Source organism: Chiloscyllium plagiosum, chromosome 22 (assembly GCF_004010195.1).
Source record: "Chiloscyllium plagiosum isolate BGI_BamShark_2017 chromosome 22, ASM401019v2, whole genome shotgun sequence".
Taxonomy (NCBI): domain Eukaryota; kingdom Metazoa; phylum Chordata; class Chondrichthyes; order Orectolobiformes; family Hemiscylliidae; genus Chiloscyllium; species Chiloscyllium plagiosum.
The window spans coordinates 48,436,591-48,464,526 of record NC_057731.1 but is presented as its reverse complement, the minus strand read 5'-3'; the positions used below and the strand labels follow the sequence as shown (position 1 = coordinate 48,464,526).

The 27,936-nt window shown below is 45.6% G+C and overlaps 1 protein-coding gene across 1 annotated transcript in view; it reads right to left on the bottom strand.

The window, feature by feature from the left end:
* Window positions 1-5,880: 5,880 nt before the first annotated feature.
* The window catches only part of LOC122561312 (golgin subfamily A member 7B-like), a 31,286-nt gene continuing 9,230 nt past the window's right edge, over window positions 5,881-27,936 (bottom strand). The window contains exons 2-5 of the mRNA XM_043712996.1: window positions 24,820-24,945; window positions 18,699-18,851; window positions 11,686-11,787; window positions 5,881-6,514 (exon numbers count right to left, since the gene is read on the bottom strand). Coding sequence (XP_043568931.1) covers window positions 6,422-6,514; window positions 11,686-11,787; window positions 18,699-18,851; window positions 24,820-24,945 — 474 coding nt within the window. The 3' untranslated portion in view covers window positions 5,881-6,421. The remainder of the gene's footprint in view (window positions 6,515-11,685; window positions 11,788-18,698; window positions 18,852-24,819; window positions 24,946-27,936) is intronic.

Sequence of the window (27,936 nt, the reverse complement as noted above, 5' to 3'; positions counted from 1 at the left end):
ACAGCAATGTGGTTGATTCATAACTGCCTTTAAATAGCCCTTCAAATAGTTCAAGGGATGGACAAGTAATGCTGGCCCAGCCAGCAGTGCCCATATCCCACATACAACTCAAAAGCAAGTGACCTACGGTGGGATGAGAAGGCAGCAGCTAAAAACCACAACCTCAACCTGCATTTATGATAATGTCTTTAATGTGGTGTTACATCCCGAGGTGTTTCACAGGAGCATTCTCAAAAACCAAATTTCAGACTGAGCCACATAGAAATATTAGGATAAAGATGTAGGTTTTTTGGAAGCATCTTAAGGAAAAGAGAGCTGTGGGAGAGGATTTCTGGGGAGGGAATTTAATGTTACCAATGGAGGACTGATGACAATCTGGGCACACTAGGTTTGACAGAGCAGTGTCATAGAGCTGTACAGCATGGAAACAGACCCTTCATCCAACTTGTCCATGCTGACCAGATATCTTAAATCAATCTAGTCCCATTTGCCAGCACTTGCCCCATATCCCTCTAAACCTCCTATTCAAATACCCATCCAGATGCCTTTTATAAGACCATAAGACATAGGAGCGGAAGTAAGGGCATTCGGCCCATCGAGTCCACTCCGCCATTCAATCATGGCTGATGGGCATTTCAACTCCACTTACCCGCAATCTCCCTGTAGCCCTTAATTCCTTGTGACATCAAGAATTTATCAATTTCTGTCTTGAAGACACTTAGCGTCCCGGCATCCACTGCACTCTGCCGCAATGAATTCCACAGGCCCACCACTCTCTGGGTGAAGAAATGTCTCCGCATTTCTGTTCTGAATTTACCCCCTCTAATTCTAAGGCTGTGTCCACGGGTCCTAGTCTCCTCGCCTAATGGAAACAATTTCCTAGCGTCCACCCTCTCCAAGCCATGTATTATCTTGTAAGTTTCTATTGGATCTCCCCTTAATCTTCTAAACTCCAATGAATACAATCCCAGGATCCTCAGCCGTCCCTCGTATGTTAGACCTACCATTCCAGGGATCATCCGTGTGAATCTCTGCTGGACATGCTCCAGTGCCAATATGTCCTTCTTGAGGTGTGGGGACCAAAACTGGACACAGTACTCCAAATGGGGCCTAACCAGAGCTTTATAAAGTCTCAGTAGCACAACGGTGCTTTTATATTCCAACCCTCTTGAGATAATTGACAACACTGCATTCACTTTCTTAATCACGGACTCAACCTGCATGTTTACCTTTAGAGAATCCTCAACTAGCACTCCCAGATCCCTCTGTACTTTGGCTTTACGAATTTTCTCACCGTTTGGAAAGTAGTCCATCTTATACCTACAGTCGTGGTTTGAAATCTTAAAGACCTGGTATGTGATCATTTCCTGTACTCACAAAGAGCTGCTTTTAATTGTTGTAAGTGTACCAGCCTCCACCACTTCCTCTGGCAGCTCATTCCATACATGTACCACCCTCTGTGTGAAAAAGTTGTCCCTTAGGTCTCCATTATATCTTTTCCCTCTCATTCTAAACCTATACCCTCTAGTTTTGAAATCCCCTACCCCTGGGAAAAGACCTTGTCTATTCCCCCTATCCATGCCCCTCATAATTTTGTAAACCTCTATAAGGTCACCCCTCAGCCTCCGATGCTCCTGTGAAAACAGCCCCAGCCTATTCAGCCTCTCCCTATAGCTCAAATCCTCCAACCTTGGCAACATCCTTGGAAATCTTTTCTGAGCCATTCCAAGTTTCACAACAGTGGCAAAGATCCAGTGAGGGGAGAGAGGGTGAATGTGCGGAGGGGGCAGTGCGCCGAAGGAATGGACTGTGATCTCTCATCACTTCCTCTGATTTCTTTGACAGTGATCAATGCAGTTTGCAGGTCTCGAGATTTTCTCTAAAGGAGTCGACTATTTAAGAACGTCTGACTTATGAAATCTTATACCTACAGTCGTGGTTTGAAATCTTAAAGACCTGGTATGTGATCATTTCCTGTACTCACAAAGAGCTGCTTTCCACTGTCCCACATGGTGTTCCGCCTTGCAAACAAATCGACATATGAACAGACTGCAGAAGGGAACCAAGGTAAAAGCAAGGTGGGGACGGCATGTACATCTCTGTCCTTGGGCCTTCAGGTAGAAAGAGCCCACTCCATGCAGTCTCCAACAACTGGGTACAGGAGCAGCTCATTCATAAGCATCGACAGTGACAGTTAACTCCAGCCACGGCTGACACCCCCATTTCCTTATTCTAGATTAGAGTGGTGCTGGAAAAGCACAGCAGTTCAGGCAGCATCTGAGGGGCAGGAAAATCGACGTTTGGGGCAAAAGCCCTTCATCAGGTATTCCTGAAGAAGGGCTTTTGCCCGAAACGTCGATTTTCCTGCTCCTCGGATGCTGCCTGACCTGCTGTGCTTTTCCAGCACCACTCTAATCTTGACTCTGGTTTCCAGCATCTGCAGTCATTGTTTTTACCCCCATTTCCTTACTGACGCTGAGGGGATAGCTGGGGCTACTACCAGAGTTCGGAGTTGCTCGGGCCAGTGTCACATCGTGTTGTGCTGCCTATAAACAATCGCTTTGCTCTGTGTGAAGAGCAGCCAGATCTCCCTGGTATCATCAGTGGTCTGTCACCACGTTTACAACAGGGAACACTGTTCCAAATGAGTCTTCCAAAGGTGTAAAGCGTTAAGGGACCATCCCGATGAGCTGGATAAACGGGAACCCTCTGCTTACCTGGATTCCAAAGGAGCAGACATTCAGAAGTTTTACACGAATTACTGGGATTCCTGTTCTACATTAGAAGTCTTTCTCCGGCTGTCTGTGAACTTTCAAAGAAAAAAGACAAGGTCACTGGAAAACTGTCAATGCCTGAAGTGGACTAACTGCAGATCCCTCGCATTGTAAAGAAAGCTTCTCATGGTTACACTTCCTGCTGGAGTGTTTCAAGTGCACAACCTTGGGTTCTAACAGCGGAGAGCGCCCACGTTTTAGGATGGTCTACAACTTGGCCATCCACGTGCGTTTCTTTCTCCCCTCCTCCCCAAGGCTGGAAGAAATAGGAACAGGAGGGAGCCTGCTCCACCCATTCAGCAGGATCATGGCTAATCCCACGTTCCTCACGTCCATGTTCCTGCCTTGCCCTTGGAATCCTCCATTCCCAACTGAACAAGGATCTCTCTCTCAACCTTAAATATACACAAGGACTCTGCCCCCACAGCTCTCTGTGGCAAGGAATTCTGAAGACTGACAACCCTCAGAGATGAAATTCCTCCTCATACCAATCTTAAATTGGCAGTCCTTTATGCCCTCTGGTCCTAGACTGCCCCATGAGGGAAACATCCTCTCAGCATTGACCCTGTTAAGCCTCTTTAGAATCCGATATGTTTCAATGAGATCACCTCTCATTCTAAACTCCAGTGAGTACATTCCCAAACTGCTTTGCCTTGGTTTATAATAAAATTCATTGATCCCGGGGATCATCCTAATGAACCTTCACTGAACCACCTCCAATGAATTAATATTTTTTTTCTGAAATAAGGGGAACAAAACTGCGCATGGTCCTCCAATACCTTGTACAATTGCAGTAAAACCCTCCTACTCTTATACTCCAACGCTGCTGAAAGAAGGGCAAACGTTCCTTTAACCTTCCTGATTTCCTGCTGAGCCTAGTGTACTAGCTTTCTGTGTTTTGAGCACAAGTTGCAGCTTTTCTCCATTTAAATGGACTCTCAGAGATGTACAGCACACACCCTTCGGTCCAACGCGTCCATGCTGACCAGATATCCTCGATCAATCTAGTCCCATTTGCCAGCACTTGGCCCGTATCCCTCTAAACCCTTCCTATTCATATACCCATCCAGCTGCCTTTTAAATGCTGTAATTGTACCAGCCTCCACCACATCCTCTGGCAGCTCATTCCATACACGCACGACCCTCTGTGTGAAAAAGTTGCCACTTAGGTCCCTGTCAAATCTTTTCCCAATCACCTTAAATCTATGCCCTCTAGATTTGGACTCCCCAACCCTGGGGGAAAGACCTTGGCTATTCACCCTATCCATGATTTTATAAAACTCTATAAGGGCACCTCTCAGCCTCTCACATTCCAAGGAAAAATAGCCCCAGCCTGTTCAACCTCTCCCTGTAGCTCAAGCCCTCCAACCCTGGCATTGTCCTTGTAAATCTTTTCTGAACCCTTTCAGGTTTCATAACACTTTTCCTACAATACTATTCTCCCTTGCAAATTCAACAACTTCATACTTTCCGACATTGTACTCCATTTGCCAACTTTTTACCCACTTATTCCAGTGTGGGGGACCAACTCAAGTTCAACCCATCACTGGAGGTCCCATTGGCGTATACCTCCAATCTCGAAAGACAAGAAGCCTCTGTGGGTGATCATGATTGAGGGGACACAGTTTCAGAATGGAGGGTCACCCATTTAAAATGCATATAGAACTTTTTTTAAAGAATTCCTACAGTATGGAAACAGGCCCTTCGAACCAACAAGTCCACGCCGACCCTCCAGAGTGACACACCCAAACCCATTCCCCTACATTCCCCCTGGCTATTGCACCTAACCTACACATCCCTGAATACTATGGACAACTTAGCATGGCCAATTCACTCTAACCTGCACATCTTTGGACTTGGGAGGAAACCAACGCAGACACAGGGAGAATGTGCAAACTCAATCGAACCTGGGATTCTGGCACTGTGAGGCAGCAGTGCTAACCACTGAGCCACCGCGCCGCCTCCAAAGATGAAGAGCAATGTCTTCTGTCAGAGGGATTTAGCCTTTGGAAATCTCTTCCCCAAACATCAAGGGAGACTGACTCATTGAATCTATTCAAGAGGAAGTTTAATTTTTGATTAATAAGAAATTTGAGGATGATGGGGGCTGGATGGAAAGTGGAGTTGAAACCATAATCAGATCAGCCAAGGTCTTATTGAACGGTGAAGAAAGGGTCAATGGACCGAATGGCCTACTCTTATACTTATTTCTCATGCTACATTTTAATAGGTGTCCAGGAAACTGTTTCCAGAGGGTCTAAGACAATTTAATTCTGTTGGCGACCCTACCCAAAATCTCAAAGTAGAGAGCCACCTTTGTACTGTCCTGGGCAGTGTCAGCACATTTGATGGGAGGAGGGAGTTGGGAAAGACATGGGAGCATTCCCCACACAGGATGTATCTCCTCTGGAAACAGCCTGGCACTTCCAGCAATTAGAGATCTATGCCGTGAGCAGCCTCAAGGAGATAAACAGTAGTCAGGCATTTAAAACAAGAGGTTAAGAATAAAATGCTTGGAACATTCTTTTTGTTCTTGAGTTAGTCACTTGGTAATGCAGCGATTGGATCATGCTGAGAGGAAACACATGGTGTCGAAGCTTTTTATCTTACATCCATCAGGACAAATGCAAGAATGCCAAATTTCCAAGGGAACAACAATATTTACAACAGGAGAACCTGGCTGCCAACTCACTTCTGGCTGACCCACTTTGGTGTTTGAAATGTGATATTCTTGCACTTGTCCTGAAGATTGTAAGACAAGAAAAGACTTTGGTAACATTTTGTATAAAAACTAAAAATGAATTTTATAAAGCTTAACCAATTGGAGTCAGGAGGTCATGTGATTAGAGAATCCCTACAATGTGGAAGACAGCCATTCGGTCCGTCGAGTCCACACTGACGCTACAAAGGGAATCCCACACAGACATGCCACCCCTACCCTATCCTTGTAGCCCTGCATTTCCCAGGGCTAAGCCACCTAGCCTACACACCCCTGGACACAATGGGTAATTTAGCATGGCCAATCCACCTAACTTGCACATTTTTGGACTGTGGGAGGAAACCCACACAAAACATGCAAACTCCACACAGACAGTTAGTTGCCTGAGGGTAGAATTGAGCCCAGGTTCCTGGTGCTGAGGGGGCAGCAGTGCCAACCACTGAGCCACCATGCCACCCCAATTGAAACTTCAGGGTTGGCAAGTGGCTTCGGAGTTGGCTTTGGACCAGGAGCAAGAGCCACACACTGGACTGAATCCTATTCAGATCCAAAAGCAGCACTGGGTGGGTGGATGCGGAAATCAAGAATGATTGCAGAAAGGGTGGAGATCAGCTCCATCTGAGAGATTAACTTTTCGTTAACGATCATTATTTACATTAAAAACATTTGTAAATACATAGTCATTTCCAGTGTCACATTCCAGGTGAGAGCGTAGTCTCTGAGTCAGCAGGACCGTGTCAACAGCTCACTTGCCTCCAGTTCCTTTTCTTCTCTTAATACCTTTCGGAGAAGGGGGCACATGATGAGCTTGTGATGTTCAAATACAGAAAAGTCTGGTTATTGCAAACGATGCGTCTCTTTCCCGCAGGAAGGGAAAAGGGAAAGGAGCACGGTGTTTGGTGAAAGCCATTCGGCCCGTTGCCCGATGTCAGCCCCTACTGCAGCTGCTTGTGCTGCTCCCAGTGCCACTGCTGCTGCTGCTGCCGCTACTGCACCTGTCCTCATAGATCGCAATCTCAATCTGGAGGGAGGTGAGTTCAGGAAAATGGATCACCATGGGCTGTGGGTGATGGGGGAATGGAGGAAATTGGCTGACAACTTGGGAAGGCCGTGCAGAGCCACTTGGCTTCAGTAGGAAGGCAGAAAGAATTGGGCCCAAGAGCTAGGAAGCCACGCAAAGCTGACTGGCTGAAGGGAAATCGGTAAACACTCGACATAGAAAAAATGCCCTGGGTTCCGAGTTAAAGACCGGAACATATTAATTGGACAACTCTTCTGAAGCACTGGCACAATGAGACAAACTCAACTGGAACATCACTACAGGGCTGGACGGAGGTGGGTACTGCAGATGCTGGAGATTAGAGTCAGGATTAGAGTGGTGCTGGAAAAGCACAGTAGGTCAGACAGCATCCGAGGAGCAGGAAAATGGGCGTTTTGGGCATTCTTGATGAAGGGCTTTTGCCCAAAACGTCGATTTTCCTGCTCCTCGGATGCTGCCTGGACTGTCAGGATTAGAGTGGTGCTGGAAAAGCACAGTAGGTCAGACAGCATCCGAGGAGCAGGAAAATTGGCGTTTCGGGCATTCTTGATGAAGGGCTTTTGCCCGAAACGCGATTTTCCTGCTCCTCGGATGCTGCCTGGACTGTTGTGCTTTTCCAGCACCACTCTAATCTTGACTACAGGGCTAGAGGACATTCAACCGCTCATGTCCTTCCTGGCTCTCCGAGCAATCTAACTTTGTTGCCTTCTTCCAAAAACCCGGCACATTATTTAAACACAAACAACCAAAGCCATCTTGGGTTTCCTTCAGTCTGACTGATAGAAGGAAGGAACCTTTTATATTTCTTTTGAGTCCACAGAGCCTGGAACCCCACTCCACAACATTGAGCACCAGGCCTGGGTTGACACAGCAGCACAATGTTAATGGAGTGCTGCAGTGTCAGAGATGCACGGAACATTGAAGCTGCTGTTTAAACAAGTGCCTTTCAACTTGAGAAACTCCTCTTTCGGTCATTTTGAGAGATGACGCCAACTGTGCATGGTCTTTGAGCCAATTACGTGCTTGCTGAGTCGGCAGGGTCTGCTATACTCACAACTGCATGTGTCATTTGGTAAATGAGAAACATCAGATCAAGGAGACCCAAACCCTCTTTGTTGAGTTCACAACCTCATCCTTTCCTTCCGTAGATTTATTTCATCTCTTTCGAAGAGATCCCCTTCGCACTTGATAACTTTGGTTCAACTCTCTAAACTCAAGTCCCAAGATCCTCCCCCACTGTCCTGAGCACCATCCAATCCACAGTCCTAAAAGTGGTCACCATCCAGCTGTGTGGGATCTTGCTGTGCAATAGCTAGCAGCCTTGTTTCCTACATTGCATCGCTTCAAAACAAGTGCTTTTTAAATGCTTCAGGGTTTGCAAGGGCGCTACGGAAATGCAGGATCTTTTATTTAATCTGTATTAAGATACCTCTGTCCTCTGCCTATAGGTCTTGAGTGAATCCACAAATCACCTACCCTTCAGACCGAAACCTCCCCCCCCACTCCGTCAGCTGCCCAGCTGTCTCAAAACCAACATACTCCATCTTGCGTGTCCTTCTCAATTGTTGACTCATTCCCTTTTGACTGAGGCCCAATACTGTTTGGAGGAAGCTGGCTGTTGGGAGGAGGTGATGGCTTAGTGGTATTGCTTCTGGACTATAAATCCAGAGACCCAGTTAATGTTCTGGGGGACACTGGTTCAAATCCTGCCAAGGCAAATGGTGGAATTTCAACTCAACAGAGGAAAAAAAAAAATTTAGAATTAAGAGCCTAATGATGACCATGAATCCATTGCTGATTGTTGTGGGGTGGAAAGAAGCCCATCTGTTACATTGACGCCCTTTAGGAAGGAAACTGTCATCTTTACCTGGTCTGGCCTACATGTGACTCCAGACCCACAGCAATATGGTTGACTCTTAACTGCCCTCTGGGTAATTAATGCTGGCCCAGCCAGTGATGCCCTCATCACGTGAATCAATATAAATAAATAAGCTTGTGAACTGGATACCATGTGGTGGATCTCCTCAAAGTCAACTTTTTCCAAAGGAATCCATCCTTGTAATTTAAATCCTGACACTGAATCGAGCTCTGTTCCTCTCCAGGGTTTAACATCTTGCTTGCAGTGTCTAAATGCTGAAGTGCAAACATAGAACAGTACAGCACAGTACAGGCCCTGTGGCCCTTGGTGTTGTGTCAGCCTTCTATCCTTCTCTAAGATAAGATCAACCTACATAACCTTCATTTTACTATCATCCATGTGCCTATCCAAGAGTCGCTTAAATGTCCCTAATGTCTCCGACTCTACCACCACTGCTGGCAGTGCGGTCCACACACCCACCACTCTCTGTGTAAAGTACCTATCTCTGACATCCCTAAACCTTCCTCCAATCACTTAAAATTATGCCCCTACACAACAGAAATTTCCACCCTGGGAACAAGTCTCTGGCTATCCGCTCTATCTATGCCTCTCAACATCTTGTACACCTTTATCAAGTCACCTCTCATCCTTCTTCACTCCAATGAGAAGGCGATGTGGGTTAGATAGCTTCTGTGAACTGTTAAAGGGACTGACAGGAATGAATAGGTGCCTTCAGGATTCAGGAACAAGCCACAGTCCTGCGACCAATACAAAGGCAATCTTCGCGTGTTGCTTAAATGGGATATTACTTGCACATATTCCGAATGTACAGTACAGGACAGGAGGCCATTCTGCGCAAAGGACCTATGCTGCTGTCTACTGGCCACACGAAGCTCCTCCCATACCATCTCCTCTTAATCTCACCTTAATGAATGTTTCAATCCATTTCTCCCTCGTGTACTTAGCCAGTTTCCCCTCAGGTACATCAAAACTATGATTTACAAGTTCCACATTCTCACTAGTCTCTGGGTAAAATAGTTCCTTCTGAATCACGGATTGGGCTTATGCACAACAGTCTGGTATTGACAGTCTATCATTCCGGTTTCCCACCCCCGACAAGTGGAAATATCCTCTTTGCACCTACCCCTTTGGACCCCTTCAACTTCTTATATCTTCAGTCGCCATTCAGGCTTCCCCTCTCCAGGTAAAGAGCTCCAACCTGTTCAGGCTTTCTGATGAGAACACCCTCCAAGTCCTGGTAAGTCTTTGCAAACCTTTATTTGTACCTCCATTAGTGCCAATTCCCTTTAAGAGAATGAAGAGGTTTGAAAAGGCTGGTGTAGCGAAAGTGCTTCCACTTTGTGGAACGATCCAAAACCAGGGTTAGCCACGAGGTGAGGGAGTGGTTTCAATGACACACAGACACTGCAGAGGGGTACAGACAGGTTAAGCGAGTGGGTAAAAAACTTGGCAGTGTGGAATATAATGTGGGAGAATGTGAGGTTACGCACTTTGGCAGGAAGAATAGAGGAGCTGAATATTACTTAAGTGGAGAAAGACTGCAGAAGACGGCCACACAGAGGGATTTGGAAATGGGGGTCTGCCAGTTTCCAAGTCCGACAGATAATCAGGAAGACACGTGGAATGTTGGCCTTTATTCCTCAGAGAATAGGCGTATGAAAATAGTCTTACTAAAATTATACAAGGCACGCCTGGAGTATAGTGAACAGTTTTAGTCCCTATATCTATGGAAAGATACACTGGCAGTGGAGGCAGTCCAGAGAGCACTCACTACGTTGATCCCAAGTATGGACGGACCACCTCATGAGGGGAAGTGGAGTAGGTTGTGTCTCACTGGTGTTTGGAAGGAGAATGAGTGGAAATCGTATTCAGATTCTTCAGGGAATTGACAGGGCAGAAGCAGAAAGATTTTAATCAGCATGGCCTGTGGGGATAAAGTAGAGTTGAGGGTTCAGTAATGATCCCATTGAAAGGTGAAGCAGACTTGATGGGCCGAATGGCATTCTTCTGCCCTTGCATCTTATGGGTCCATAAATTTAAGGCAATAAAGCCAATCAGTAGAGTCATAGAGTCATACAGCGTGGAAACTGAAGTAGTCCCGATTGCCAGCACTTGGCCCATATCCCTCTAAACCCTCCCTATTCACGCTCCTGTCCAAATGTCTTTTAAATGCTGTAATTGTACCAGTCTCCACCACTTACTCTGGCAGTTCATTCCTTCATGCACCAACCTCTGCGTGAAAACGTTGTCCCTCAGGTCCCTTTTAGATCTTTCCCCTCTCACCCTAAACCTATGCCCTCTAGTTTTGAACTCTCCCACCCTTGGGAAAAGACCTTGGTTATCTATACCTCTCATGATTTTATAAACCTCTATAAGATCACCCTTCAGCCTCTGATGCTCTAGGGAAAACAGCCACAGCCTATTCAGCCTCTCCTTGTAGTTCAAACCCTCCAGTCTCAGTAACATACTTGTAAATCTTTATGCACTCTTTCCAGGTTAATAACATCCTTCCAGTAGCATGGTGAGCACAATTACACAGAGTAATGCAAAAGAGGCCTCACCACTGGCGTCTATAGCTTCAATATGACGGCCCAGCTCCTATACTCAATGGTCTGAGCAATGAAAGAAAGAATGCTGAAGACATGCAGAGGAGTTTCTTTCTCCAGAGGATGGTGAGAGTATGGGATATGCTATCACACAGAGTGATCCAGATGAGTAGCACTGATACATTTAAAGAGAAGCTAGTTAAACACACATGGAGGAAGGTATAGCCAGAACTAGATTAGAGACTCTTAAACTCTGGTGTGGGACCACAGGATCGAGATCTTGGGATCGCAAAGTCTGAAGCAGCAATGGTACACGTGGAGCTCGGACTGAGTTTTGACGGTTGTGAGGTGCTTTTTAAATATCCACTAATCGGTAAGGGGATGGTTTATATCGATTGATGCTTCAGCCTCTTACAGACACGGACTGCAGCTTCCTGTCAGGCACTCCCAGCTGTTTTAAAATACTCGCTCAACAACTCTCTCCCTGCTTCCCACTGCCCCTCCCCGACCTCTCTGGGTTACTCTCACAAAAAGTATTCACATGGGGTCACCGCGAGAAAACAGTTTGGATTTAGATGAAATAACATGAAGCGTAAACAGATCTGTTGAAGCCAAATGGCCGGTTTCAGAGCCGCAAGGTTAACACAGTTATCCAGGGCTGCCTGTGCTGAGCATTGCATGTGGAGTTCAACGCTATCCAATTCTGAAATAAACCTGTCAAAGGATACAACACGCAGCCCCCTCTCGATTGGGTCTGTAATCAGCAGTCCTCGGGGGGTATAGATTTTCTCATTTTGTTCCTGAATATATTTTGAAATCTTCTTTAAAACCTAAAAACAAAAGAACAAAGAAGCTGGTAACTCTAGCAATACGAGCACCATGAAGACAATGCGATATCGGAACAGGAGTAAGCCATTCAGCCCATCTGCTTTTCAATTCAAGGAGATTATTACTGATCTGATTTGGGGATGCTGGTGTTGGACTGGCGTGTACAAAGTTAAAAATCACAGAACACAGAGTTATAGTCCAACAGGTCCAAACACCTGATGAAGGAGCAGTGCTCCGAAAGCTAGTGTTTCAAATTAAACATGTTGGACTATAAAAGCAAATTACTGCGGATGCTGCAATCTGAAACCAAAAGAGAAAATGCTGGAAAATCTCAGCAGGTCTGGCAGCATCTGTAAGGAGAGAAAAGAGCTGACGTTTCGAGTCTAACTGACCCATTGTCAAAGCTGTTGGACTATAACCTGGTGTTGTGTGATTTTTAACTTATTACTGATCTGATCATCCTCAGCTCTGCTTCCCTGCCCTTTGCCCATAATCCTTAGTTTTCCTTACTGATTAAAAGGCAGGCTTGTGAAAACTGTCTGTTTGTCTGTCTGAGTCTTGAAAATTATAACCCCACTGGCAAGTTATTGTATGTATCAAAACTGTGTTTCCTAAGGCATTAACCTTGCCCTCTCGATCATTAATATCAGCACCAGTTCCTCCACTTGCACAGGTTAACAAAGTGATCAGTTAACTGCACTGAGGTGACACTGTGCCAAATTCGGGGTCTGGTCAACTCAAGAGTTTCAGGTCTGCATGGAAGAAATAATCTGAGGTAATACAAGAAAATGCGTGCGGAGTTTCCGAGTACATTTGGAGAGTTACAATGTTGTGGAATGTGCTGCCAGAGAGCCAAGTGGAAGCAAATTCTTTGACAATTTTCAAAAGAGAAATGGAGTAATACTTTAAAAGGCTCAATTTGCAAAATTGTGGGAGAACAGCAGGGGAGTGAATGAACTGGGTAACTCCTTCGAAAGACCAGGAGAGCTGCAATCGCCAAAAGATTTTGGAGTTAAAGCAGGAAGCCTTTAAAAAGTATGGGTAATCACCAGATTGCATTCTTTAGTTTGTTTTAATTCATTCATGGGATTGGTTTGTTGCTAGCATTTGTTGCCCGTCCAAAGACGAGTCTCTCCCCCAATTAGAAACATCCTTCCCTCGTCCACCCTGCAGAGTCCTCTTAGGATTTACTATGCCTCAATGGGATCACTTACTATTCTTCAAAACATCTAAATTCTTCACAGAATCAGGAACTCATGCCAGACAACGACCATAATCAGACAAAAGGGCTTTTTGGGCAAATTACTCAAAGCGTTGGTGCAAGAGTTAGATTTGGAGGAGGAGTGGCCTAAAGAAGAGGGTGTAGTTTGAGGGGGTGAGGGGGATGGGTGGGGGTAATGTGTGGGGAAGAGCGAACAGCCTCAGGATGGAATTCCAGAGTTAAGGACCTGAAGGCAACTTGAGGAAAGGAGAACAGTGGAGTGGGCACGAGACGCCAGTAGTGGAAGAACGGAAGACCCTGTGGTGAGCTGCAGGCCTGGAGGAGGTTGTGGGGACAGCATCAAGCGTGGGGTTATGGAGGAACAGGAACACAAGGAATGGGAATTTTAAATGTAGTGACTGGAACCAAGGCCAGGTGGATCTCACTGACCATAAGATTTTTGATTTGGGCTGTTAACCTGGACCAAGCAGGGAGCCCTGCTGACATATATGAGCCAGAGATTCAGACAGTCTCCTCGGTTCAGACACTGGCTCTGAGCTGGCTGGTTACAGCCCATGTACAGGGTGAATGTAAATAAAGGGTGACAGGATACCAGCCTCTGTGCATTTAGAATAGAATCTCTACAATGTGGAAACAGGCCCTTCGGCCCAACAAGTCCACACCAACCCTCTGAAGGGTAACCCACCCAGACCCATTCCCCTACCCTATATTTACCCCTGAGTAATGCACCTAACCTACACATCCCTGAACACTATGGGCAATTTAGCACAGCCAATTCACCTGACCTACACAACTTTGGACTGTGGAAGGAAACTGGAGTACCCGGAGGCAACCCAAGCAGACACGGGGAGAATGTGCAAACTCCGCAAGGACAGTCGCCAGAGGCTGGAATTGAACCAAGTCCCTGGTGCTGTGAGGCAGCAGTGCTAACCACTGAGTCAACATCCTGCCATTTCATTGAACTTGAGACGTTGATTGAGTGAGAGCTAACGCAGCCTGCTGAGAATGGAAACGTCATGTTGAGACTGGCCTAATTGATATCAATGTTCATGTCTCTCACTGGATGAGACAAAGCCTGCAACCTCACCAGACTGATCCCTGGGATGTCAAGGCCTACATGTGAAGAGGGACTGGTTTGGCTAGGACCATATTCACTGGAGTTGAGAAGAATGGGACGAGGGGTAGAATCTCACAAACCTATATAATTCTAACAGAACTAGCAGGAAGGCAGGAAGGATGTTCCCAATGTCCAGGGAGTACAGAACCAGGGGTCACAGTCGAAGGATATGGGGTAGGCTATTTAGGACTGAGATGAGGAGAAATTTCCTCACTCAGATGGTGGTGAGCCTGGGGAATTCTCTATCACAGAAAGTAACTGAAGCAAAACATTGTGTTTTTAAGAGGGAATTGGATATAGTTCTTGGAGTTAAAGGGATCAAAGAGTATGGGGAGAAAATGTGTTCAGTGGACTGAGTTGGATAGATCAGCCTTGATCATATTGAATGGTGGAGCAGGCTTGAAGGGCCGAATGGCCTACTCCTGCTCCTATTTTCTTTCTTTATAAATCAAACATCCTTTGCTCACTGTTGCAAGACCCTAGTCCAAGTGTTGCTCCATATCCTATTGAGAATTCATAGAATCCCTACAGTGCAGAAACAGGCTATCAAGTCCACACTGACCCCCAAAAAGCATCCCATCCAGACTCACACCTGTGACCCTGCATTTCCCATGGTCAATTCACCTAACCTGCACACTCTTAGGAAACCAGAGCACCCAGGGAAACCAGAGCACCCAGGGAAACCCATAAAGCTGCTCTAAGCTGGAATCGAACCAGGATCCCCAGCACTGTAAGGTAGCAGTGCTTGATGCCAAGCCATCAGTCCCAATTCACTGTCACTGAAGCTGCAGAATTGCTGCCTGAAGACACCATCCCTCCTGGATTATGAGGACAGATCCCAAAGGAGCATTTATCACTCAGCAATGAATGCTGCAGAAGGACAGGTTGATAGAGTGACATGAAACAGAGTGCGGGGAGCTTGTTTTGGAATGCAGATACTAGCATAGATCAGGTGGACTAAATGGCCTGTTTGCTCAGTAAATTCAAAGTAAGCACCTAACCAGTTCCTCCTCCCGGCTTTTAAAAGTCCAATCACCATTCGTGAAAAAAAAATCTAACTGTTCTTAAATTTCGGCAGTACAATGCGTCAATTATATTTAACATCTGAGAAACAAAATCAAATCTCGGCTCCCCTCTAATTTTTCACCCTCTTAGCCAAGCTCTTCCCGATGAATCTATATCACATTTGGCTTCATCCTGGAATTAAAAATGTACTTTTCAAAACAGAGGGAATAAATGAGAAAGCAGGTTCACATGTAGATTGTATTGCTGTCAACAATGGCAGTCTGTTTCTTGTTAGAAAGCTGAAACACCGCAAAGGAGATCAAATGGGCTACTTTATACCCACTACCATGGTCTCTTGGTGCCCAGGATAGGGCACACTTTGCCAACATGCCTTCTCCGGTAACCCTTCATTAAAGTAAATGAAACAGCTCCAAGGATATAATCACTAAGGAGCCACTCAACTATGACCACTAGCTAGCACAAGTCTTTCTCAAATGTTTGGCTTCTCGCATTAGCGAAACCCATTCGATCAGAACTCGCCATCTCCAGTGGCCAGGCATAAAGAATTCTGGTGACACGGCCAGACTGCAAGATACAGTTGTAGATGCAACTGGGCATCAAGCATCCAGTACCTGCGCTCCTCTCTGTCACACACCAAGTCTCAAAAACAGTGTGCAGAGACCTTGTAAGAACTCTGCAAGCAGAAAGGAAGCTACAAGGGTGAGTGGGTAAGGGCAACGGCAGAAATCCACCTTCAGCCGACGTACCAACCACATCGGAGCATACCAATTACAAGCAGGAGTAGACCACTCTGCCCCTCCAGTTTGCTCTGCCATTCTGTTAGATCATGGCTGATCTGATTACTCTATATTCCCGCCTACTTCTGATAACCTTTCACCCTTTGCTGAAGCAAGAATCCATCTACCTCTGCCTTCAAAATATTCATGAGGTGTTGGACTGGGGTGGACAATGTTAAAAATCACACTACACCAAGTTATAATCCAACAGGTTTATTTGAAAGCTCCTTCGTCAGGTAGCAGTGTTCCCAAAGCTTATACTTCCAAAATATTCAAAAACTCTACTTCCACCATGTTTGTGGGGAAGGTAGGGTCAAAAACTGATGAGAAAGAAAATTCCCCATATCTTAAAAATACGGGGTAGACCATTTAGGACAGAGATGAGGAGAAACTTCTTCACCCAGAGAGTGGTGGCTGTGTGGAATGCTCTGCCCCAGAGGGCAGTGGAGGCCCAGTCTCTGAATTCATTTAAGAAAGACTTGGATAGAGCTCTCAAAGATAGTGAAATCAAGGGTTATGGAGATAAGGCAGGAACAGAATACTGATTAGGAATGATCAGCCATGATTATATTGAATGGAGGTGCAGGCTCGAAGGGCTGAATGGCCTACTCCTGCACCTATTGTCTATTGTCTATCTTTGTTTTAAATGGGTGACCTTTGTTTTGAAACAGTGAACTGGAGTTTTAGATTCACTCACAAGAGGAAACATCCTCTCCACATCCACATTTTGTGAAAGAAACTGCTTTTATAGAATGGCGACCTTTAGTCCCAGCATGCAAAGGGGCAGCGAAACCTCTCTATCTTAGGCATTGAATGTTTCATGTGCATTGGCTGCAATGCCAGGGGTACAGATGTTTCTCCACAGCTCTGGACACTGGGTAAAGAACTCCCCCATTTTACTGAAAATGTTTACAGGACATACAACGAGTATTTTAAACATGAGGAAACCGGAAAGACAAAGGTGGCTACTATCTGTATCTAAGGTGTCTTCAATGGACTAGCATTGGATTTATGCTGGTTCAGACCTTCTAGAATCGACATTAATTTTTCAGACTGTTAGTCTGACTGACCTATATCTTGCTTAGAGAGATAGTATTCCCATTGTTTGTCAGAGGAGTATATTGCATATCATTTATTAAGTACAGGAGTTGGGAGGTCATGTTGCTACTGTACATGACGTCGGGGAGGTCACTTTTGTAGTACTGCATATAATTCTGGTTGCGCTTCTATAGGACAGCTGTTGTTAAACTTGAGAGAGTGCAGAAAAGATTTACAAGGATGTTGCTGGGACGGAAGGGTTTGAACTATAGGGAGAGGCTGAATAGGCTGGGGCTGTTTTCCCTGGAGCACCGGAAGCTGAGGGGTGACCTTATATAAGCTTATAAAATCACGAGGGGCATGGATAGGATGAATAGTTAAAGTATTTTTCCTAGATTGGGGAGTTCAAGACTAGAGGACACAGATTTAGATTAGATTCCCTACAGTGTGGAAACAGGCCCTTCGGCCAAACATGTTCACACCGACCCTCCGAACAGTAAACCACCCAGACCTATTTCTCTCTGACTAGTGCATCTAACACTGTAAAAACAATTACTGCAGATGCTGGAAACCAGATTTTGGATTAGTGGTGCTGGAAGAGCACAGAGATGCTGGAAACCAGATTTTGGATTAGTGGTGCTGGAAGAGCACAGCGGTTCAGGCAGCATCCGAGGAGCAGCAAAATCGATGTTTCGGGCAAAAGCCCTTGTGGGCAATTTACCTAACCTGCACATCTTTGGACTGTAGGAGGAAACCAGAGCACCCGGTGGAAACCCATGCAGACATGGGGAGCGAGGAGCAGCAAAATCGACGTTTCGGGCAAAAGCCCTTGTGGGCAATTTACCTAACCTGCACATCTTTGGACTGTAGGAGGAAACCAGAGCACCCGGTGGAAACCCATGCAGACATGGGGAGAATGTGCAAACTCCACACAGTCATCCAAAGCTGGAATCGAGCCTGGGTCCCTAGCAACGCGAGGCTACAGTGCTAACCATTGAGCCATCATGCCACTCTTGTTTAGCGCGAGGGGAAAGATTTAAAAAGGACCTGATGGATAACATTTTCATGCAGAGGATGGTGCGTATCTGGAACGAGCTGCCAGAGGAGATGGTGGAGACGGGTATAATTACAATATTTAATAGGCATCTAGATGGGTGCATGAACAGGAAGGGTTTAGAGGGATATGGGCCAAATGCTGGCAAGTAAGCCTAGGTCAGATCGGGACGTCTTGTCGGTGCGGATGACTGGACTGAAGGGTCAGTTTCCATGTTGTGCCTCTATGACATTATATAGATAAGTGGCAAAGATCCATCAAAAGGAATATTATGTAAGAAAGTGTGAAGTTGCTCAATTTGGCAGGAATTAAAAAGAAGCACATTATTGAAACAGTGAGAGACAGCAAAGCTCTGAGATGCAGGGGAATCTGGGTGGACTCGTGCATGAACCATAAAAGTTAGTGTACAGGTGTGGCAAGTATTCAGAAAATGAATAGAATGCCAAATCATGTCAAATTGACGATATTCCCCTTTATTAGAACTCAGCAACCACTAATCAATATTTGAGATGAACGTCCAACAGAGGAGACCGAACTGGATAGAAAGAAAGCTGTGTTAAAGAGCTGAAAGGTCATCAGCTAAACCAAAGCAAGTTCGACGCACTGATTTCACAAGTTTACCTGCTCAGCTGCAAAACCTGTGTAAAACATATTGACGTTTCTCGCAGTTCCTACGATACCTTTTCATAACGGGTCTCCATACAGATGAAGATGATGTAGGCTGTAATACAAGCCAGGCAGCCTTCAAAGTAGGATGTCCCACCGATTTTCTCTGCTTCAGCATAGTAGTTGTTCAAGGTCTTCACTGTGTCTTCAAAGTAGTGTCTTTCAACCTGAAATATCAACAAAGACATATAGTTGTAGGGGGGAAGCTCAATAACTCATGATGCATTCTCTCCTTAGGCAAATGTCAGCCACACAGAAAATACGGGATCTACTCCCAGTGAGGATCCATGAGGACCACGTGCCTCGGACCTTACTGTCTGATTTCCCCTCTCATGGTCTGACCTGCTGTGGAACCTACTGCCAGGAAGATTAGGTCCGAGTGGAACTGGCATAAAACAAGCAAAGCACAACCCCCCCCACCACCCCTGCACAAATAGCTGCTCTTTAGCAACTCTGTCTGATTCTTTAACCATCAACGACATCAACCCATCCAAGGAGGGCAGGCTACAACATAAAAACCAGAGGAGTTCTGCCACTCACAACAAGAGAACAAGTGCAGAGCTTTGTCTAAGACTGTATTTAATGTTGAAAAAAGACAGTGTCAAAGATACTTAATCTCTTACACCCATCAGGACAGATGCAAGAATGTTAAATCTCAAAGGGAACAACAATTTATACTGGATTGGAAAAGGATGCTAAGTGGTTGTCCATGCAATGCTGATTGGTGGAGATATTGCCATGGAGAATATACCAGGAAACTGCTGCTTCTCAATACTTTTGTTTAATTCAAAAACAACATAATAACTGGACAGTTTCTTTTGTCTGTTGAGGAGAGGTCCCTGTGTATAAATACATATAGCTCCCCATATCTGTGCCTCAGAATTGATTTTAAATTCACTGAGGGAATTTATTGCCCACAGTGAGAAGTTGGCCACTTCCCTGAATACAGTGGAATGGTTTGTCGGGCTGTTTCACAGAGCAGTTAAGAGGCAGCCACATTGCTGGGGACTGGAGTCACTTAAGGATTAGACTAAGGAGAGCACATGACCTGTCCCACTGGCCAATAGCAAACACAAATGGGACTTTCCGACAGTCCAGTGTTTCCACAGCCGCCGTTACTGGTTCTGGCTTTTTATTCCAGGTTTATTTAGAAAACTGAAATTAAATTCCCTCATCAGTTTTGAACCCAATGCACAGACAGCAGGAGTACATAAAGGGCCAGAAGATGTAGGAGCAGAAGTAAGTCATTCAGCCCATTGAATCTGCTCTGCCATTCAATGAGATCTTGCCGCTCTGATGATCCTCAACTCCACTCTCCTGTCTTTTCCCCATAACCTTGTGAGTCTCTTACTGATTAAAAATCTGCCCCTCTCAGCCTAACAACCCAATCTCAACAGCCCTCTACAGTAAAGAATTCCACAAATTCATTACCGTCAGAGAAGAAAATCCCTTTTAACTTGGCCTTAAGTGGGTGACCCTTTATGTGAGACGATGCCCTCTGGTTCCAGACTCTCACAAGGGGAAACAACCTTTCCACACCTACAAGTCCCCTAAGAGTCTTGTCTGTTTCAATAAGGTCGCTTCTTGTTCTTCTAAATGCCAATGAGTACAGGCCCAACCAATCAGCCTCTCCCTGTAAGACAGTTCATACCCAGGATCAGTCTAGTGAACCTTCTCTGGACAATCTCCAGTCGTTCCTCAGATATGTGGATCAAAAGTCATCACAGTATTCTAGCTGTGGTCTGACTAGCACAGAGTATAGTTTTAGCAGGACTTCCATATCTTTACAGATTAGAGTGGTGCTGGAAAAGCACAGCAGTTCAGGCAGCATCCGAGGAGCAGGAAAATCGACGTTTTGGGCAAAAGGCCTTCATCAGGAATTGAACTGCTGTGCTTTTCCAGCACCACTCTAATCCAGAATCTGGCTTCCAGCATCTGCAGTCATTGTTTTTACATTCCATATCTTTACACTTCAAGTCCCTGTGAAATAATCGGCAACAGTCTATTAGCGTTTCCTATTTCCCACTGAATGTGGACACTCTTTCTCAAGAGCAATTAGGGAAGGGTAATAAACACTGGCCCAGTCAGCAAAGCTCACAGCCCATAAATTAATCTGAAAAATCATCAAAGCCTCTATATATCTTCCGGACTAACATTCAGAGTCATACAGCAGGGAATCAGACCCTTTGGTCAAACATGCCACTCAATGACATCAGGCTGATCCTGATCATCCTCAATTCCACTCTCCTGTATTTTTCCCATACGTTCCCCAACCAAGTTTCCAAAATGAAACTAGTCCCATTTGCCTGCCTTTGGCCTATATCCATGCTATGTCAGAAGTTTCTCCTTACCCACAGCCCTGACTATTCCTAATTATGAAAAACCTATGTCTTCTGGCTATCAATCGCCTGCTAACTGAAAGAATGTCTCCTCACATAGCTTATCAAAATCCCTCATCACTTCAAACTCCTCTTTTGAATAATCCCATATCCTTTCATAATTTCAGCATCTTTCATCAAAGAAAACATCTATCAATTTTGTTCTGTGCCCAAATTATTGTTTGTGATTTTAAATTCTAATAGTAACATTGCGACTGCACTTCTTTGAGTCTATGTTTGTGGCCATCAGATTCAGATTGCTTGGAAAAATAAGAATTGGCAGGACATGAGACCTATTTAGCTCATTCCACTGTGCCATGGTAATGCAGAGGTTGTGTTATTGGATTAATAACCCACTCTTCAATTTCAGAGTCTTTCAGCCGCAGTTCAGAAAGGAAAGCCAGCCACGATTCCTGCCTCCTATCGAGAGTATTTAAAACAAAAACAAACTGAAACAAATTATCTGTTCAGCATGTCTAACATGTTTGTAACAGCGCAATTCTCCAACTTTATAATACAGCTTGGGAGTAATGAGCAAAGTGGATTTTAAAAGCTTCTCCCTTTAGGCTTGTGCCAAACTTTGTGGGGAGTATCACAGGATGGAATCAGTGGCAACCGGATGTGAAATTTTCGACGCCAACTCAAACATCGAGGCAAATTAGTGACCAAAGTGATGATTAAACAGAGGTCTGTCAGAGCAGCATTTGGCAGTAAAACCAAGGACCTCCAAGCCTTTGAAGTTTATGATCACAGCAAGGGATCCATTAGCTCCTCTGGGACTGAGAAAGATGTAACGAGTTAGTAGGGTTTTGCGAATTACTTTCAGGCTGATTAATTCGGACTGGATGTACAATGCTTTCAATCCTGGATTCAGGCAGTCATTGCTGTCTGCATCATCATACAATACAGGAGGGTCATCAATGAAGGAGCTCACCCCTTCAGAGGCACAGCAGTCACCACAGGGTCAACTCAAGTTGCACAATTTCAAAGTTGGAAGGTGCAAAGTCAATAGGACAGCTCCCGAAATGAGCTGTGTACAAGGTCATGAGGGAAACAGAAAGTGTGAGCCAGTGTGGTCTATGGTGGGGCGGGGGCGAGTGGGGTAATTGGATGGACCAGGATGTCTATTTGGCTTAGTTAAGAGATGATTTCTTAGCAGGGTTGGAGTGGCACAACTCTCTAATCCAGTTCCCTGGCCAGAGGATTCCAAAGATCCCATGAGCTAAACACCATTGGATGTGGAATGCGTAGGTCAGTCGCTGTAGGCCATAGGAGTTGGGGGGTGGAGTGGGTATGGTGTGTTTAGAGGGTGATGCATTGAGGTCTGGACCTTGCCCGCACTTACTAGGTTATATGGTTACAAACCCTCCCGGTTTCCCACTCTCCACATCACAGGGAGTGGAAAGTAATGGGGGCTAGACACAGAACCCACTCTCTCATACTATCCCATCATATCTTTTCTATCTCTATCTACTACATCAGATTATTTTATTATCCCACACCCCTCAATCAGCTCATTGCTTAATCTTTAACGATTTTCCACCCCTCTCCCTCCAACACTAATGCGGACCAAGGGACAGGGGCCAATTTTATCTACATTCCTACAGCAATGACTAATTACCCAAGCAGAGGCCAAGAATTAGAGGGCCAATTATAGGGATTCTCGAACAGAACTGAATCAGTGTTCAGACATAGTTTTTTCACAACTCATTCACAGGACATGGGCACTGCTGACTCGACCAGCATGTATTGCCCATCCCTAATTGCCCTGAAGGCAGTTAAGAGTCAACCACATTGCTGTGGGTCTGGAGTCCCATGTTGGCCAAACCAGGGCAGGATGGCAGTTTCCTTCCCTAAAGGACATCAATGAACCAGATGGGTATTTCTCCTGACAACTAATTCATCGCTATCATCAGACTCTTAAATCCAAGTACTTATTGAATTCAAATTCCACCATGTGCTGTGGCCAGGATATGACCCCCAGAACATTACCTTGGTTTCTGGATGAACAGAACCACTAGGTCATCACCTCCTTTAGGATCACATTTGTGATGTAGGATGGAGGGACCACTCACTGGACCAGCATGTATCTCCTACCCAGTTGCTCTTGGATACAACAGTATGGCTTGTTAGCCCATTCAAGAGGCCAGTTAACAATCAAACATATTGCTGTGGATTTGGTGTCACATGTCAGCCAGATCAGGCAAGAGCACATTTCCTTCCTGAAACGAACCAGATGCGTTTGTTTTGATGATCAACACTGTGCTCATGGTCATCTGTTATTTTCAGATTTTTCTTTATTGCATTCAAGTTTCACCATCTGCCTCGGTGGAATTCAAACCGCGTCAACAGGACATTGTCATGCTCTGAGTGACTAGTCTACCAACAATATGCTCACTTTTTTTGTTCTGCCTGGGTAACCAGTCTGTCTCTGCTCAACATGACCCAGTTCTCTGTGCTGAAATGGAACACAAGTGTTGTTGTTCTGAAGGTTTCAGAGAAGTATCAAGATGTAAAAGGAACTTTTCTCTGCCAGCCATCAACACATTCACAACTACAATGCGAGCTACTATCCTTTTGCGATTCCCAATGGACCAATCATTAATTTGTTTTTATCAGTGAACATCCCTTATGATGGAGGGAAGGTCATTGATGAAGCAGCTGAAGATGGTTGGGCCAAGGACACTTCCCTGAGAGACTCCTGCAGAGATGTTCTGGAGCTGAAAAGACTGACCTCCAACAACCATCTTCCTCTCTACCAGGTATGACTCCAACTGCTGGAGAGATTCTTCCCTGATATCCATTGATTCCAGTTTTGCCAGGGGTCCTTGAACCACACTCAATCAAATACAGCCTTGATGTCAAGGGCTGTCACTCTCCCCTCATCTCTGCAATTCAGCTCTTTTGTCCATGTTTAAACCAAGGCTGTAGTGAGGTCAGGAGCTGAGTGGCCCTGGCGGGACCCAAACTGGACATCACTGAGCAGGTTAATGCTGATAAACTAGGGTGCTGCTTGATAGCAATTAGATTAGATTAGATTACTTACAGTGTGGAAACAGGCCCTTTGGCCCAACAAGTCCACACCGCCCCGCCGAAGCGCAACCGACCCGACCCCCACACCGCCCCGCCGAAGCGCAACCGACCCATACCCCTACATTTACCCCTTACCTAACAGTACGGGCTGTTTAGCATGGCCAATTCACCTAACCTGCACATCTTTGGACTGTGGGAGGAAACCGGAGCACCTGGAGGAAACCCACGCAGACACGGGGAGAATGTGCAAACTCCACACAGTCAGTCGCCAGAGGCGGGAATTGAACCCGGGTCTCTAACGCTGTGAGGCAGCAGTGATAACCACTGTGCCACCGTGCCGCCCACGGTGTTGATGACACCTTCTATCAGTTTACTCATGATCGAGAGTAGACCTGGTAACTGGCTGGGTTGGGCTTGGCCTACATTTTGTGTATTGGACATAGAGGAGCAGTTTTCCACAATGTCAGGTGGATGCCAGTGTTGTAACAGTACTGGAACAACCTTGGCTAAGGGAGCAGAAAGCTCTGGAACACAAGTCCTCAGTCCTGTTTCCAGAATGCTGTCAGGGCCCATCGCCTTTTCAGTATCCAATGCCTCCAATTATTTCTGGATGGCACATGGAATAAATCAAATTGGCCGAAAACTGACATCTGTGATGCTGGGGTGTACTGGAGAAGGTCAAGATGGAGGCCTCTGCAAATGGGAACTGAAAACATTAACCTACCCGACTCTCCAACTCTGGCGGAAACTTGGTTTGAAACTGGCACAGGATGCCATCTGTGTAATCTCTCTGGATGAAGACTTTTGTTGCCAACGAGGCACTCTGCCGTAACTCCTGAAGATTGTGAACCTGGAGGGGAGGGAAGCAAATCGGACCGTGAAGATATTGCAGGGCTCCAGGGCCAAATCCACAGATGGAGGCTCATTGGTAAATTACACAAGAGTTCCTGGTGTAGTATTAAAAGATTAAATTGTGCTACCTCTCTGGACATTAATGTAATATTAAAGGGTTAAAATGTACTGGCTTTCTCCAGATGCTGAACATTCTGGAAGTGGGTGGGGATGACAGCCAGGCAGGAATGCGGATGACTCCCACTCCATTTAGACAGTCATTTGCTACCACTCCCCTACTGTTATCTAATTAAACTCTCATTCAGTCCCTTCCATTCAGAAATACTTTCATGGCCAATCAGGTTTGTTTGCGTGATCATCCCCGATACTGAAGCATATTATACCTGCATTGTCTGGGGAAGTAGCGGAGCCAGACCTTGTTTGCAGGGCTGTCCCAAAGCTAGGACATATCACACCTACATTGTCTTGGGGAATCACTGAGTCATGAAATCGTTTGCATAATGATCCCCTGGATTAGGGCATTTGCATTTTCATTATCTCCGAGGATGACCTCATCCTACCATTGTACCTGAGGTAACATGTGGTTATGGGGGTGGGGGGGTGCGAGAGTGGCCGGAGTATCTGTGAGCATTACCAGCTGACCTGTATAAAGGGGATGTGTTTCCTTTATTCGGGACCTCATTTTGACTTGACCGGCAAAGAGTCTCAAAGGGGTCACCTAGCTTGTACAGGCTTTAATAAACTTTGCCTGTTTGCAGAAGTTGGTGTGTGTGAATTGCATCTCGTGTGTGAAACCTCAGGAAAAGAACCTAACACTAGTACCAACTGAGACACAGTTGGCACATGTTTGTAAGATCAAAGGCCTTGCAAAAGATCAACCTCTGCCCTAACCCGTTGAACCTATGTTTTTTTAAAATCTATACATAAACCTGTTCAGAGACACAATTCTGGAGCAGGCAGGACTTCAACCCAGGCCTCCTGTCTCAGAGGTAGGGATACTACCACAGCACCACAAGCATTCTCATCGAACCTGTTTGTTTACCTAAAGATAAATAGAATCTCAGCCTTGCTTTTGTTTTATCCCTGTCAGCTCTTCCAAATTCCCCCAACAGCAGATGGCATTACCTTTTGGAACAAATACTCAGCCACATCTGCAGAGAGAGGAGCCGGGCCTACTTTCAGGTCAGTGAGTTAACATCACATGCCCTTCCTTTCTCTCTCCACTGGTTACTGTCTGACCGAATGAGTATTCCCACAATTTTTATGCTTATTTCCAGCATTGGCTGTATTTCGCTCTTCCCTTTCTTTTTGAAAGGTTTGAAGGAAGGGCAAGCAAGAGAGAGAGGGAGGAGGGGGAGACAGAGACAGAGGGAGAGAAAGAGGGGGAGAGAGAGAGAGACAGGGTGAGAGAGGGAGGAGAGAGAGAGAGAGAGAGAGAGAGAGAGACAGACAGAAAAGAAGAGACAGACAGAAAGAGATGGGGGGGGAAGAGAGAGAGATAGAAAGAGTGAGAGGGAGAGAGGGAGAGATAGAGAGAGAAAAGGCGATAGGAGTTGGGACATTATGTTGAGGTTGTACAGGACATTGGTGAGGCCTCTTCTGGAATACTGTGTCTAGTTCTGCTTGCCCAGCTATAGGAAGGATATTATTAAGCTGAAGAGGGTTTGGAAGAGATTTACCAGCATGTGGCCAGGTATGGAAGGTTTGAGTTATAAAGAAAGGCTGGATATAGAACATAGAACATAGGCATAGAACAATACATCACAGAACAGGCCCTTCGGCCCACGATGTTGTGCCGAACATTTGTCCTAGCTTAAGCACCCATCCATGTACCTATCCAATTGCCGCTTAAAGGTCACCAATGATTCTGACTCTACCACTCCCACAGGCAGCACATTCCATGCCCCCACCACTCTCTGGGTAAAGAACCTACCCCTGACATCCCCCCATACCTTCCACCCTTCACCTTAAATTTATGTCTCCTTGTAACACTCTGTTGTACCCGGGGAAAAAGTCTCTGACTGTCTACACTATCTATTCCCCTGATCATCTTATAAACCTCTATCAAGTCACCCCTCATCCTTCGCCGTTCCAACAAGAAAAGGCCTAGCACTCTCAACCTATCCTCGTACGACCTATTCTCCATTCCAGGCAAAATCCTGGTAAATCTTCTCTGCACCCTCTCCAAAGCTTCCACACCTTTCCTAAAGTGAGGTGACCAGAACTGCACACAGTACTCCAAATGTGACCTAACCAAAGTCCTGTACAACTGCAACATCACTTCACGACTCTTGAATTCAAGAGTCTGCTAATGAACGATAATACTCCATAGGCCTTCTTACAAACTCTATCCACCTGAGTGGCAACCTTCAAAGATCTATGTACATAGACCCCAAGATCCCTCTGTTCCTCCACCTGACTAAGAACCCTACCATTAACCCTGAATTCCGCATTCTTATTTGTTCTTCCAAAATGGACAACCTCACACTTGGCAGGATTGAACTCCATCTGCCACTCCTCAGCCCAGCTCTGCATCATATCTAAGTCCCTCTGCAGCCAACAACAGCCCTCCTCACTGTCCACAACTCCACCTATCTTCGTATCATCTGCAAATTTACTGACCCACCCTTCGACTCCCTCATCTAAGTCATTAATAAAAATTACAAACAGCAGAGGACCCAGAACTGATCCCTGCGGAACTCCACTTGTAACTGGGCTCCAGGCTGAATATTTACAATCTACCACCACTCTCTGCCTTCGACCGGTTAGCCAGTTTTCTATCCAATTGGCCAAATTTCCCTCTATCCCATGCCTCCTGACTTTCCGCATAAGATCCTGACTTTCCGCATAAGAAAGCATTCCCTCACACAGTGAGGGAATGCTGTCGTTTTTTGTGCACAGCACGTTCCCACATGGGGAGGGAATGCTGTAGTAGTTTGTGCACAGCATGATCCCACAGTGAGGGAATGGTGTAGTAGCTTGTGCACAG